Below are 14,521 nucleotides of genomic sequence, written 5' to 3' on the forward strand. Positions count from 1 at the left end.
CCGTCCCGTTCCTCCCGGCGTAGAAAACTGTCTCAGTCATGGCACTGTACATTTTATGGCACTCTCCAATGACATTTAGTGCTTTTTTCCTTCTCCCATTGAGACCTAGTGTGTGTGTGTGTGTGTGTGTGTGTGTGTGTGTGTGTGTGTGTGTGTGTGTGTGACATATATTGAGTCATACATGAGTCATTCAGGAGTGTTATATTGAACATGGGCGTGAGTGTGTGTGTGTGTGCGTGCGTGTGTCTGCCAGCAGAGTGTGTGTGTGTTTGACTGGGAGGGAGGTGTGTGTCCACAGCGTAGTCAAGTTTTTTTTTGTGTTTTTTTTTGGGGGGGGGGTGTGTGGAGCATCACCATCACTGCGCCCTTCCAGCCGCGCTCTTCGCCCTTCCTCCCACCGCCTTCCCCCAGAGCTCCCCGTCGCTGTCCCCTCCCCCGTCCCGCTCCTCACCGCCGTAGTCTTCCTCCTCACCCTCCTCCTCCTCGTCCACCGATCTGGACGTGGAAGGCCCGCCGTCCTCCTCCTCCCGCTCCTTCTTGATGGCCTGGATGGCGGGGGGAGCCGGGGGGGGAGCCGCGGCGCCCTCCCCCGAGCTGCTGCTGCTGCTGCTGCTGTCCTCGAAGGCCTCGGGGTTCTCCAGCATCTCCCTGATCAGAGGGGGCATCGGGCCCGGGATCTCCATCTTCAGGGTGATGGCTCTCTCGGCGCCTGCAGGTCGATGGAAAGATGCATTTAGGACTCATTTAAACTCTCGATTTGGGAGGGAACCCCTTCTGGGTCCTGCGCCATGACTGACCCTTGGTGCTGATCCCTCGAAGGTCTGTGACCTTCATCAGCATCCGGGGGAACATGTGGGGCTTGTCTGGGCGCCGGCGCCGGGCGTAGATCTTCAGCGCCTCCAGCAGGGGCTCCTGCAACTTGTCCACCTTGTGTGGCTCCTCCAGGTCCATCCGGTCTGAAGGAAAAGAGGATGCGGACGGACACAAACAGACTCCAAGTGGTAAGGGGATGTCAGGAGCTTTCGGACAAATGATAATTAAAAATGGCATTAAAAATGATGTCACAAAATATTGGCGAAGACATTTGTGCTATCGCTGTGTGCGGAAAGGGGAGACAGACGGCCAGTGTCATTAATATCATCTTTAAATTAATAGTGAATAGGAATTTTTGAAAACCCCACCTCTTTTGAATATTTTAAGACCTAGACAGAGAACTTGCACTCATGTACGAGCACATCCCCCCTCCACCGTCGACAGTTTGCCTAGAGCAGCAAAACGGCCCTGCGTACTCGAATGTTCTGTCCACTACCCGCCTCTGAAAACACCTCTCTGTGCTCTACAGGCCTGCTGGTGGGAACCGTTCCAAAACCAACACCAGCACCCGAAGCACAAACCAACCGCGTCGCCGGCTGCAGTACCTCCGCAGATGAGGCAGATGGCGCTGAGGAGGCCGGTCTCCGTGTCGTCCATCTCCAGGGGCAACAGCTGCCGGGCGAAGGCAAACACCAGGTCCGTGAGGGGGCCAAAGCCGGCGTTGTGCATCTGGGTCCGGTTGAGAGTCAGGCCGTCCGAAAAGGTCATGGTGTCCTGCTCCGGGGTGTAGCGGGTGCAGATCCTCAGCATCTAGAGAGAGGGAGGAGTAGGATGGGGTGACGGAGGAAGAGGAGATTGAAACAACAGAGCGGGCGGCACAGTGTCGACCGGCACGAGTGTGGAAAGGACAAGGGGGTGTGACGACGGGAGGGCGTGCGCATTGTACCAGGATGTCCAGGCATGCCGATTTGAGCAGGGTGATCTGGTCGGCGATGGTGAGTGTGGTGAAGCCCGGCAGTCTCTTGGCGAACTCCACGATCTTGATGATGCACTTGGTCGACAGCTCGCTGAACTTGTCCCACAGGCCCAGGTCCAGCTGCACTCGGTGATCGGCGCTGGAGTTCTGTGGAGCGAGGAAGAGCGCCCCGTGTTGTGAGCGGCCCTGGCTGCGGCGTGCGTGCGTTTGCGTGTGCGTACGGGTTTGGTGCGGAGCTCACTGTGGTGTATTTGCCCAGTTGGCACAGGGACGGGAAGGTCTCCTGGTGAGCCTTGCTGACTTTATTGACCAGCTCCTCCAGCTCCCCGCTCAGCTCGTAGCTCTCCGGCAGCACCGGCTCCTCCTTCACGTCCTTCTTCCTTTTGTTCCTGTCGTTGCGCACGGCTAAACACCCAAACCACACGGGATCGGACGTTAGATGCCTGGTGGTGACAAATAGGGAGCTGCACACAACAGTCCCGTGTCCCGACAAACTACCTCACACGCTCGTCCCTACACTTAAGGAGGGAACCTCAGGCAGTGCCTTCATAAATCCCCACGAACCAGCTCCAAATGGCTCGCAGGAGAATGTGGAAGGAAGGGGCGACAAGGACGGGGGGCGGTTTAGTAATGGCCATCCGGCCCTTCTCTCACCTTCTTTGGACATGCCGACCTCGAAGCATTTCTGCAGCCTGCAGTACTGGCAGCGGTTGCGGGTCACTTTGTTGATCTGACAGTTCTTGTCTCTGTGGCAGGTGTACACCATGTTCTTTTGGATACTGCGGCGAAAGAAACCCTGAAAACAAAAGGAAAGGACACAAAATCCCGCACTAATACTTCACTGGGTAATGGTGGTTACTGACCACTAGAGGGCAGCTCAACAACAAACATAGCCCTGGTGCAGGGAGCTTTCCGGGGACAATAAGAGTTGTAAGGAAGACTTGATATATATATATATTTTTTTCCACCTCCAGCCTTCAACCCGGACCTACGAAGGCACCTCTTTGCGCGGCCGGCTCAGCCGACGTTTTGTCGTGCGCCGCGAGGTTTGGCTCACCTTGCAGCCCTCACAGGAGCTCACTCCGTAGTGGTAGCCGGAGGACTTGTCCTGGCAGACAAAGCAGGGCTTGTAGACGCGTGGGGGAGGTGGAGGGGAGGGAGAGCTGGGCACCATCTCCTCCGAGCTGGTGCTCTGGGTCTCCACCGCTGCAGAGAGGAGGGGGGGGGTTTGATATGCGTTTAGGCTCTGTGGGTGTTTCATTATGTCACAGCATAATCCCGTTGACTTTAGTTGACTTTAAGTCTTTGAAAGCCTGATGGAGGCTCATACAGCAGCTGATTAAGGAAGAGTGGTCAACAAACAACACCCCCTCCAACCCCCCCAACCCCTGCAGCTAACCCTTTGGGGCCAACTCTGAGGGGAAGCTCAAAGGCAGAAATTTTTAAGAGAAAAGGGAGGGGTGGCAGTGCTGACTGACAGGGAGTTAAAAGAGACACAATTAGCTGATGGCCAGATGGCCCCGCTGATAAAATGCTGATTGGCAGCTGAGATTTGATTGGCTTCTCCTCACTGGGGGGAGGGCTGCATACCTCTGTTGTCTCTTTGACTGACATCTGAATGTGTGTGTGTACACATATGTGTGTGTGTGTGTGTGTGTGTGTGTGTGTGTGTGTGTGTGTGTGTGTGTGTGTGTGTGGTGGATGCACAAGCATGCATTTTTATTCGAAAGGCCATCCAACCAGACCTGCCCATATACCTCCAGCCCCATGTGAACAAACAGAAGCCGGGTGTTTATGAGGCTCGGCTGTCTCTTATTGTTCCTTCTCGCTGTCTCGCTAGGAAGATGGCGCTCTATATAACACCATTTGCCGGCCACAGGCAAAGTCGTTGAACTGCTGTTGAAAATGCTGCTGAAAATAAACCGTGTAAAGTTATCGAAACACAGCGGCGGTGTTTGTCACCCAAACTGAGCCCTGGACGCCACTTGCAAATGACAAAACCAGTGATCCTCATGCACATCCCATTAAAACTAGTGTCTAAAAGAATAGCGTGGCTTTCAACTTTTACCTTCAGTCACCCCAACTTCACCTCCTTCTGCCTGTCCCCACCCCCAACTCCCTTGTTTCCTGGCCCTAAATTCCTCAGTGCAGGGTGGACAAGGTTTAATAGAGGGCCAGGCTCATAAGTTGCCCCATAAAGGTTGTGTCTGGGATGGGAGGGAGGCCCCTGGCCAGGCTGACTGTTCTTTATTGGGATCCAGTCACCTTGGGTAGCTATTCACATCCCCAGCTCCATCCTGGGATCCCCTTCCCAATAAAAAAAACAAGAATCTGGGGTCAAAAATCCAAAGTCACAGCCCCTCCTGCCACCTCAATGGATAGCACAGGACAGGGCCAAATGTGGTGTACACCCCACCCCACCGCCCCCAGAAAAACCTCAACCTGAACCCCCCGGCCTACATAGGGGGCTGGTCATTAACAACAGACGCCGGGGGGGGGGGGCAGGCATAAAAGAATAACCCATCGAAAGAAAGGAGGGACAAATGGACGGAGAAAGAGAGGAAAAGGAGGAGGTGAGTCAGGGGACAGACTCCCACTGTCCGCAGAGGTTAAATAAAATCCTGACCATTTCACTTTGACCTTGACTGAAGAAATGCGAATGTGAAAACTCCACTTCTCACTATGCCCGCCAACCACCACACAGACGCACACACCCACACACACACACACACACACAGCAGTTCAAAAACTCAATATTTAGGGTTCAGTTTCAAGTCAGGACAATCATTTCATAATGACTAATGCCCAACGCTAAATTTAGACCCTTTTCTTGCACTACTGCGTGCCAAACAACATAACATTACATCACATTAAACTCCAGTAAGTTAAGGCCACGATGTTACTCACAAAGAAATAACACATTTCACATTTTGATTGCGCAACCTTGGCCCGTGTTTTCATGTGTGCAGTGAATATTTGTGGTTCTAACTTTGATTCAGCCCGTGGTTGGGTTTTGTCCACACTCTGGTCATAACATGCAGCTGCTACCTCGCCAGCAAACTAACTGTTTGACGGGTCAACAGTGGATATTCTTAGAACTTACACATTCTCCCTGCGACCATTTTGTAAAGTGCATTTGTTTTGTTTTGTTATTTTCAATTGGCGGAGTCGATGGAACCGGAATTTGAATTGAGGGAGAAAAACAAAACTGTTGCTTTCCATTCTAACATTTTTATTTTCCATTCTCTTCTTCCCAAAACAAATCAATGCATCGGCAAGCATTCATTATTGGAGCTGGATTTATTGAACCAATGGACATTTGAGTAGACAGGGAAATGCCAAATGCCGTGGCAGCTTCTGAGCCGCTACAACTGGGAGTGGGAGTGGAAATGTAGTTCGTGAGCCAGTGGTGAGACAATAGTATATTTGCTTAGTGGTAATGACTCAGAGGGTGAGAAGTGAGGAATGACAATACCATGTATGCTGGTTCACATCCCAAAGCTGAACCACAGCTTCATGATTGGCACCCCAATATACTTCCTGTAAAAATGTTTTGTTTTTTTTCCAAAAACATCTTTACTTTTTCCAGTTATTAACAGAATGATGTCTCATGTCTACATACAATCAGAACAAGAATACTATGAGGATAAATACGAAATTTCTCAAAACCGGCGTATTTACCCTCACTCAAAAACTATAGAACACAGCTATTCTAAGAATAGCAAAGGCAATTGTACTATAAGACATTGTGTGCCGGTCGCAAATACTAGCACCTTTCCTCTTACGTGTGAAAAGCTCACACAATGGCCCAGGTGTGTGGACCGGCAGATAAGGGGCGGAGCCTCCCAGGTGAGTGACGCTGTAACTTGAGCGGCGTTTCGTGTTTATCCAGCAACACTGACAGCATAGAAGTGGCCCCGCCGAAAGCGAGCGGTTGAAATGGCCGCTACTGAAACGGAGAAGCCCTATCTGGCGCCAGGGAAGAGCCGCTGACTGACAGCGTCTGAGGGCTGCGGAGAGCGGGCGCGGGGGGACGGTGACGCAGCGGAGCGAGGCAGCCAGCTCAGAAGACGGAGGGAGGGAGGGAGGGAGGGGGGAGGGCTGCTGGCGTCAGGGCACTACCTGGCAGGGAGAGCGAGAAGGAGAGAGGGAGCCAAGATGTCAGGATCTGTCATCGCCGTGAACTGAGTGTGGCCCCGGCGCCGGAGCTTTGAGGAAAATACCTCTCGCTCCTCCACCTACAGCTCCCCTCTTCGGCGTGTCACAACATCAATCAGCGCTCCTCCGTCGGACAAAGACGCCCTGACTCCGCGCTTTTCAACCAGGCGACGCATCTGGAAGTGGATTCTTCGCCCATTTTTCACGACGCACAAAAAACACGACCGTGAACTATTGTCCTCCCCGCCGACGCTTTCTTGCATTTGAACTCCATCGAACGCGCAGACACCTCCCACGGAAAACGCGTAGGGCTCTCATACGGCGATCCATTCATTCCACTCCTCCCGGTGTCCTCCCCTTCTACTCCCAGTTTGTTGTCGGGTCAACACATGGCTGTTTGGACAACAGCGGCCCCGGCGTAACTCGAGGCTCCGCTTGATCAGTGCCGAACAGCCCGCAATCTCGGGACTTCTTCACGGGAGGGGGGGGCTGTGGGCCGAATTTCAGTCCCGTGGGCCAAGACGTTCCAAGGGGGACGTCGCCAAAAAAGTAAAGAGTTTAATAAAAAATAAAAAAACATTCAACGCGGCCAAATGGCACTAAAAGACATGGAGTAACACGCCGCGAGTTGGTCCAGTGACACCGACGCGTCGCACGTGCGTACCCGCTCACTTTCCCACGGGTGTCCCGCCTCGAACAGCGCGGCGCCTGCCCACGGTGCGGACGCCCCGCTTGGCCTGGCCCGGCGGGTGGGGGGGTGGTCAGCGCGGAGGGGGGTGAAAGGAAGCACAGAAGGACCTTTGGACAATCAGCCACAGCCCCGATTTCCAGCTCTGCCCCGAGCGGACCTGTGGAGCCGCACACGCTAAGTGCCGCGGAGAACCTACACCCGGACTCGGGGTCAGAATCGCGCACGGTTCCAATTGTAGTATCCTGCTCCACATGAGCGAACAGGAACACGATCGTACGCAAAGGAGTGTGTTTTGGCTTCTTTTTTTTTTTTTTTCCCTCCCCCCCCATTTCCGTTTCCATTCCATGCGTGACTTACAGAGTCCATAGTGCAGACGTGAGGCTGGGAGCATCCCAGCTCAGCTCCCGCACGTCAATGAACTAGACTTTGGCCCGAGGGCTCCGAGACCAAGGCCCCTCACATCCTGGCATTTGGGACCCCGCGGTCGCCATTAAATACCCTGTTTTGTTCCCCTCCCCGCGGCTCCGTTGCTTGGGCGTTTTGAGACGGGCCGTGTTTGACCGCGCGATCCTCTCGGACAGTCAGTCGCGAGAACACACTCGGTGGAAAGCGCAAGCCCTCGGTTTGACCTGGACGCCGTCCGAGCCTCGGCAGTGAGACGAACTCCAAGCCGTCCATTATGGATAGCAAACACACTTTTTTTTTTTGGTTTTGTTTTTTTGCACAGGCTCCTTTTTTTTTTTTTTTTTGCCCTGCAAAATGTTTTGCAGAGTCCCGTGGAATGTGCTAGAGCGCACGAGTACTGCAAGCGCGTGTGTGTGTGTGTTTGAGTGTGCGCGCTTTGAGTGTGTGCGCATGAGGCCGGGAGCGAACTTTGGACGGGGTTCTGGACTCCGACTCGACACAGGGAACCAATGGGGGGGGGGCCAGGTGAGAGACAGACGGTAAAGGAAGGACTTTCTCTCGGTCGAGCCAGAAACAGGATCCTCGGAGGCGGCCGCTCCGGTCGGCGACCGCTTACGCTTTACGGGGCGCCGCGTGCGAGGGGGGGAGAGAAAAAGAGAGAGAGAGAGAGAGAGGAAGAAAAGCCGGCTTTCACATGTCGCTCGCCCCGGTGATCGGCGTTTCTGCGGCAGGATGTCAGTCAGGGTGTGGAGGCGGTGGGGGGGTTCTAGTGACAATCCCTTTCATTAGCTCTTGTAAAGTTCACTACCAGTGTCCCTGCCCCCTCCCCCAGCTCAATTCTGTCCCATAACCACCAGAACACCCCCCCCGTCCCCTCTATCCACTCTTTCCCCGTCCTGCCTTCCTGCCCCGCAGGAGGAGGAGGAGGAGTTCTTCCTGTCATTGGCTTGGGCCCTTTCAAAGGAAAGGCTGTGAAAAGCGGGCTACTGTCCAGGAGATGGCTCCATAAAAACAGCAGCACCGAACGCGCCGTCGTGGGAGGATGGGAGGGATTGGGGGAGGAGGGGGGTGGCAGAGTTACACTTGAGCGGCTGCATGGACTTCAACAGTCTCGCGCGCACGCACACACACACACACACACACACACACACACACACACACACACACACTAGTGGAAAGTGAAAGCAGATCTTTGCACAAGACGTGCAGTTGTGGACCCCGTCTCCACAGCCGGTTTAACCCACAAACCCAGATCGGTGCTGCCTCCCCGAAGGCCCGAAAGTAAAACACAACCTGTCCGTTTGACGTTTGCGTACATGCGGGAGCGTGAGACAGTGTGATCCGTCGCAAGTGTAGGACGGCGTGTTCCACGGACGTTTTTTGCGCAATAAAAAAAAAATATATAATAATCCATCGGCGTTCGGACACGAGTGAGACTCGTGGCGTTGCCTCTGCGGGGGGGGGTGGCTTTTCGAGCATAGGTTATTTAATTAAGATGAGTCGCCTCATCCATCACCACGGGTACAGGGTGTCCTGCTGTGAGACGTGGATGTGTTTCGACGTTTGGTTTCGGCTGCAGGACAGGAGCCACACACGGCGAAATATTCCACACAATCTCACGCACAAATTCGATGGAAGTGACTCCAGGTACGGTGAGGAAATAAGACCAACGCAATCACCTGCTAAACTGAACTGAGAGAAAACCAAAAAAACGCTTAATAAACCCACGGGATTTGCACCCCAGGCACTTTTTTTTTTTTTTTTTTTTTTTTTTTTTTTTTCATACCATCGAAAGCGATGTGCCGAGGCCAAAGGGTGTAGGACACAAAAACCAAGCGAAAAATAAAACCACACCCAGGACCTCCGTCTGCCTCGGCGGAGGCGGGACGGTAAAAAAAAAAAAAAAAAAGCGCGGCTACGGAAACCCCATCGCCAGAACGAGTCAGAACAAGACGGACCGGACAACACCCTGGCGAGGCGCGTGGGGTTTACGGCGCTGTGCGGGCTGGCGCCGCGCTATCGCCACTGCGAATCCGGACGATCAAAAATAGGGAGTGATACGTGTTGCGTCTCCGCACTCGTGCTCGGCGAAATTTGAGGCTTAGGAGAGTTTTGGAGCGAGAAGTCAGGAGACCATTAAGCGCTTCTGGAGCCTTGCCCTCCAACAGGCCCGTAGAGCCCGGACGCTATTTGGAGCGATCAATAGAGGCAATGAGTCGATAAATCCTTCCATACTGCAATCTGATAAGTGAATCCACCCCTCAAACGCAGCCTTCAGATCGGGGGCTTTCCTTACTCGCGGCAGCGTCAGAACGGCACTCATTCCAAAATGAGATCAGGAAAACGCGTGTTGCCAAGAACAAAAATTTGAATAGAGACGGACAAACGGAGCAAAAAGAGAGAGAAAGGGAGGGGGGGGGGCGGAAGAGACACGCACTAAACAAACAGATTTAGGGGCAGAGCGACCGAAACGCGCTCCCATCCGACCACGCGCGGCAACAACACAACAACGCGGGCTAATCTCCTCTCTGTGTCTGCGGGGAGCCCCGAACAAAAGAGGCTTCTGACCAAACAAAAGAGACGACTCTAGATGGGGCGATTCCAACATTCAGGTTCACGGGGGTTGTTTGGACGCCAAACTTTGGTTCCTTTCTCATCGGCCGCGGGTGGCACGCCGGGGGGGGGGGGGGGGGGGGGGGGACCGGGCCCGCGGGCAGACATTCGGTTGGCATCGGCTCGCGGCGGCCGTTCGGGCTCCGGGTCGCCCTGCGTTCGCCCGGGCGATCCACGCGATTTTTCTTTTCCCGAAACCGACCCCGACGTCCGCGCTGGGGTGGGGTTCCATGTTCCTCTCGCTCGGACCCTCCCTCGGGACGCCCTCGCTCTGTTTTGATCCCGGAATAGCTACCAAAAGTTTCTCATGCCGGGCCCCCACCCCCCTCCCCCCCGCGGCAGCGCTCGGCTCATTGTACCAGCCAACGTGGTCGATTGTTCATTTACAATGTGATACGGAGTTCTGAAGGCCGTCGGGAGGCTTTGAAGACAGCGTTTTTAGGGGAAGAAGGTGCCTGAGCCGCTCCCCTCCAGGAGGAAACATTTGGATATGAAGAGTTCCAGGGCAACCCCCACCCCCGCCCCCACCCCTTCCCTTTCAAATTCACTGCCACACACACACACACACACACACGCACACACACACACACACTAATCTCTAAATTGATCCTTTTGTAATTGTAATTGCATAATTAAAAGCGTTTGGCTGCGGAACACAGTCAATGTAAGATGAGTAAAGGATAGAACAAAGAAACATTGGTTGGGAGAAATTGTATCTTAAAAACGCTGCTTTCATTCGTTAAAGGTATGTTGTTTTGGTTTTCTCAAGTTGAAATGTGATTCATTTCTCCATTTTAAATGGGGTAGGTCTGGGGACGGGTTAGGGTTAGTTTTTTTTTTTTTCTTTTCTTCTTTGAGTTGATCCAAAGACCGATTTGTTTCCGTTTCCGTATCGCACGGACACGAAGAAATGGACCCAGCGAGGGGAGAGGCAGCGAGGGGAGAGGCAGCGAGGGGAGAGACAGCGAGGACAGAGGCAGCGAGGGGAGAGGCAGCGAGGGCGCGAAAGCTGACGTGAGCGGAGAGAAGGGAACGCCGGAGCGACGCCGGCACGAACGTCTCACGGAGGAGACGCTGTCCTTCCCGGCAGGAGGAAGCGACGGCAGAGACAGCGGCAGGGTGGCCGCCCTGCGCTCCCTTTAACACCGCCTGACACTGAAACAAAGGAAGGCAGAGAGGTCCTGAACCGCCGCACATAAAAACACAGGAAAAGACCCCCCCCCCCCCCCCCAACACACAGAGGAAAGTGATTGTGTGCAAAAAAATAAAAAAGAATAAAAAAGAGGTAAAGAACAAATATTGTTAAGAATGTAGATCCGCGGAGTGCAACAGGACAGGACGACTTGGCGCGATATTGAGAGGCAAACTTATTGCTGTGCAAAGGAGCATGGGATTACACGGTGTAGGTTTACTGTGTGATAAAAGACGTGTTGAAATCCTGGTCAGGTCTGGCAACGCTGCGCCGCGACACTGACGGGAGGAGGGTTTATTTTAGACGCGAAGAAAGGGAAGAGAAATAAAAAAGAACAAGATTGTGAATGGTTAAGATTTAAACCAAGATAAATCTGATACGGGACTGATCCAGGCATTTAACGGAATGCAAAAGGGTCAGTGGGTATGAGATTCAAATATTTGATTTTAATTTAAAATATATTAGGATAATATACTGTATTACACAGAAATATAATTTAAGAAATATATTTTAAATTTGAATTGGATTTGTGTAAAAATCTTTTTTTTTTTTTTATTTGAAGTTTGTAATACAAAATATATATATATATATATATATATATATATATATATATATATATATATATATATATATATATATATATATATATATATAAAAATTAAGAGAAAATATAATAGATTTTTTTTTCTGAAAAAATAAAATAAAAATTTTACATTTGTGCCAATCCGTTTTATCTTGGAAAGGGGGTAAAAACAATATCCCGACCTCTCTCCAGCACAGCGGCAGTGCAGCTGTGCCAGCGCAGGGTTGGATCGCTCTCATGTTTATGAAAGATTGACCGAGTCTCCGCTGAGCTCCTCCGTTTCAAAGGGGAACAATGGAAGAAAGGTGGCGCGAATAGCAAAACAGACTCACACCTTCTGGCCGCCTTTGTCTGTCACTGTTAACGTCTTACGCAGGACAGTGGGAGTTCCAGCAGAAAGCCACAGCCAGAATCCAAGGCCTCTGCTCTGTTCCACCAAATCCTTTCAACATCTATTTTGTTCTCTGGCTCCTTTCATTCCTTTATTTTTTTTTATCTTAACATCAATTTTACTGATATTTATCCTGTTTCCAGCAGGCCTCCAGTGGACTAAAATGTCGGGCTCAAAATTCATGATTTGAGTTGCAGCATTAAGAAGTGACGGGAAATAAGGTAAACTCAACAAAATGATGTATTTGTTGACATTTGTGCAATGTGTTTTGCATTTTTGCATTCTCTATTCTCTATTTGTTATAAGTAGCGCGTTCCGACCGGCAACGGTGTGACCTCGCACCCTCGCTGCTCATCTATCATCATTAGTATAGAGGGGCGGGCGGGGCCACGTTAATATTTACTGAGGACACGATTATCGACGATTACACGTTACAGAGGGAAGATGCATCGTAGAGAACTTTTGGGATCGAACTGAAAGTTTGTGTGTGTGTGTGTGTGTGTGTGTGTTTGTGTGTGTGTGTGTGTGTGTGTGTGTGTGTGAATCCTGAGGTGTAAGGTGCAGCAGAAAATAGGCTCTGAGCATTTCGGGGCTCAAGCCTTTGGGTGCTTGTCTTAATGTGTTAAACCGTTAACACTTGAACTGTTTGGACGTGGTGTATCTGAAGGCTATTGGCTGTATAATCCGTCACACTATACCATACCCATTCCATCTGCCAATGCTGGTTCTGACTTTGCCCATTCCATTCTGGGTGAATTGCAAGGTCATGGCCGATATAGTCTGAGGGCTGCCATTTATGTGAAGTCATTCAAAGTGAAAAGAAACATGATGCTGAATAAATACGAACCCACCGACACACCAACACACACCAACACACACACACACACACACACACACACACACTTACACACACACACACACACACACACACACTAGGCACATAAACAAACAAGCCAGAGGGTGAGAATGGGTACATAGAATTGAATGGAATCTGACTCTTCCTGTGGAGAGGGCTCTATGATAACACCACCAGAACTCTGATAAGAACTCTCTCTCACACACACACACACACACACACACACACACACACACACACACAGGTCTGGTCTGATACAGAGTTACACGGCAGGATCTCTACTTACATTGTATGCTCCCAGCCCCGGACCAGGCGAAGGGGTCCAGGCCGGAGAAGAAGGGGGCCTTGCCCAGCATGCAGGAGCCCTGGCCGGACACGTCGAAGAGGGGCCGCGGGCCGAGCCCCAGAGCCTCCATGCAGTCAAACATGTCCGCTGTCTTACTTTGCAGCAGTACGCCGAAAAACCGCCGCCGCTCGTGTTCCCTGGATCTGCTCGGCTAAAAGCCACAACTTCAGGGGGGCTTTGACCAGAGAAAGTAGGAGAGTGGGCGAGTGGGTCGCTGTGTGGACCAGTCTCCCTCCTGATCAGGGCGAGCCGGGTCCAGGTGCTCTACGTCTGTCTGTGGCCCCTGCCTTACTCCCCTGTGGTACTTCTGACTGCCTGCCCTCTCCCTCTCTCTCTCTCTCGCTCTCTCAGGCTTTTGAGGTGGTCCTTCTTCACTGCATCACAACCCAAACTTCCCTTCTTTCTTTCTTTCTTTATTTCTTTCTTTCTGTCTTTCCCTCCTTCCTTTCCCTCTCTCTCTCTCCCTCAGTCCTGGATGGTAAGTGATCTAAACTCTGCTCTGGGCCCCCCTCTGTCTCACACTCAGCCAAGTGACACTGTAGTGCTCCCAGACTGCATGCTTTCTCAGCACACACCAAGTGGGCGGGGCATTGGAAGAGAGGAAGGGAGGGGGCGGGGCAAAGAGCCCTGCCGGCCTCCGATTGGTCGCATTACAACCCACCCCACCCACCACCACCACCACCACACACTCCCTAATATTTCTCTCTCTGCCTTTCGGCTTTGCCTCTTCATATTTCATATTCTGCAAATGAAAACAAATAGTGTGCATCTCCCCAACCCGCCCGCTCCTTTCTGTTCTCCCTCTGGGTCATTTTACTTTCCCTCTGTTGCTGCTGCAGCCAAACGAAGAACAACAACCTGCACCAGCGAGGTGACACTGCACGGCCTGTTGGGAGCCAGGGAGGAAGGTGTTGAGAGACGCAGAAGTCAGAGAGGGTTTTCACAACTCACATCTTGAGTGGGGAACAGGAGGTGTGTGTGTGTGTGTGTGGGGTGGGGGGGTGGGGGGGGGGGGGGGTGCTACACTGGGCGGTGAGCACCACCCAGAGGTTGATGTGGGCACTGGAACAAAGCACAGTGACACAACTACCACACACGGAGAAATGGACGGACTACACACACACACACACACACACATACACACGCACACGCACGCAGACACACACACACACACACACGCACACGCACGCAGACACACACACACACACACACACACACACACACACACACGCACACGCACGCAGACACACACACACACACACGCACACGCACGCAGACACACACACACACACACACACACACACACACACACACACACACACACACACACACACACACACACACACACATCACACACATATTTCTGAAGCTGGAACAGCCTATCATTATGATTTAATTTGCAGATGGTTGTCTGATCTGCTTCCAAATCTCTAAATCAGGATTTTGTGTTTACAAATGCTCTCTCTGTCCTTCCCTCCCTCCCTCCCTCCCTCTCTC

The 14,521-nt window shown here is 52.1% G+C and overlaps 1 protein-coding gene across 1 annotated transcript in view; it reads right to left on the minus strand.

The window, feature by feature from the left end:
- Window positions 1-356: 356 nt before the first annotated feature.
- Window positions 357-14,521, minus strand: part of LOC307230699 (retinoic acid receptor gamma-like) — a gene marked incomplete at its 3' end in the record, with an annotated part of 28,682 nt that continues 14,517 nt past the window's right edge. The window contains exons 3-9 of the mRNA XM_080001136.1: window positions 2,847-2,995; window positions 2,444-2,585; window positions 2,031-2,194; window positions 1,760-1,936; window positions 1,419-1,623; window positions 798-956; window positions 357-709 (exon numbers count right to left, since the gene is read on the minus strand). Coding sequence (XP_079857262.1) covers window positions 357-709; window positions 798-956; window positions 1,419-1,623; window positions 1,760-1,936; window positions 2,031-2,194; window positions 2,444-2,585; window positions 2,847-2,995 — 1,349 coding nt within the window. The remainder of the gene's footprint in view (window positions 710-797; window positions 957-1,418; window positions 1,624-1,759; window positions 1,937-2,030; window positions 2,195-2,443; window positions 2,586-2,846; window positions 2,996-14,521) is intronic.

This window comes from Zeus faber, assembly GCF_960531495.2.
Source record: "Zeus faber genome assembly, chromosome: 5".
Classification (NCBI taxonomy): Eukaryota; Metazoa; Chordata; class Actinopteri; order Zeiformes; family Zeidae; genus Zeus; species Zeus faber.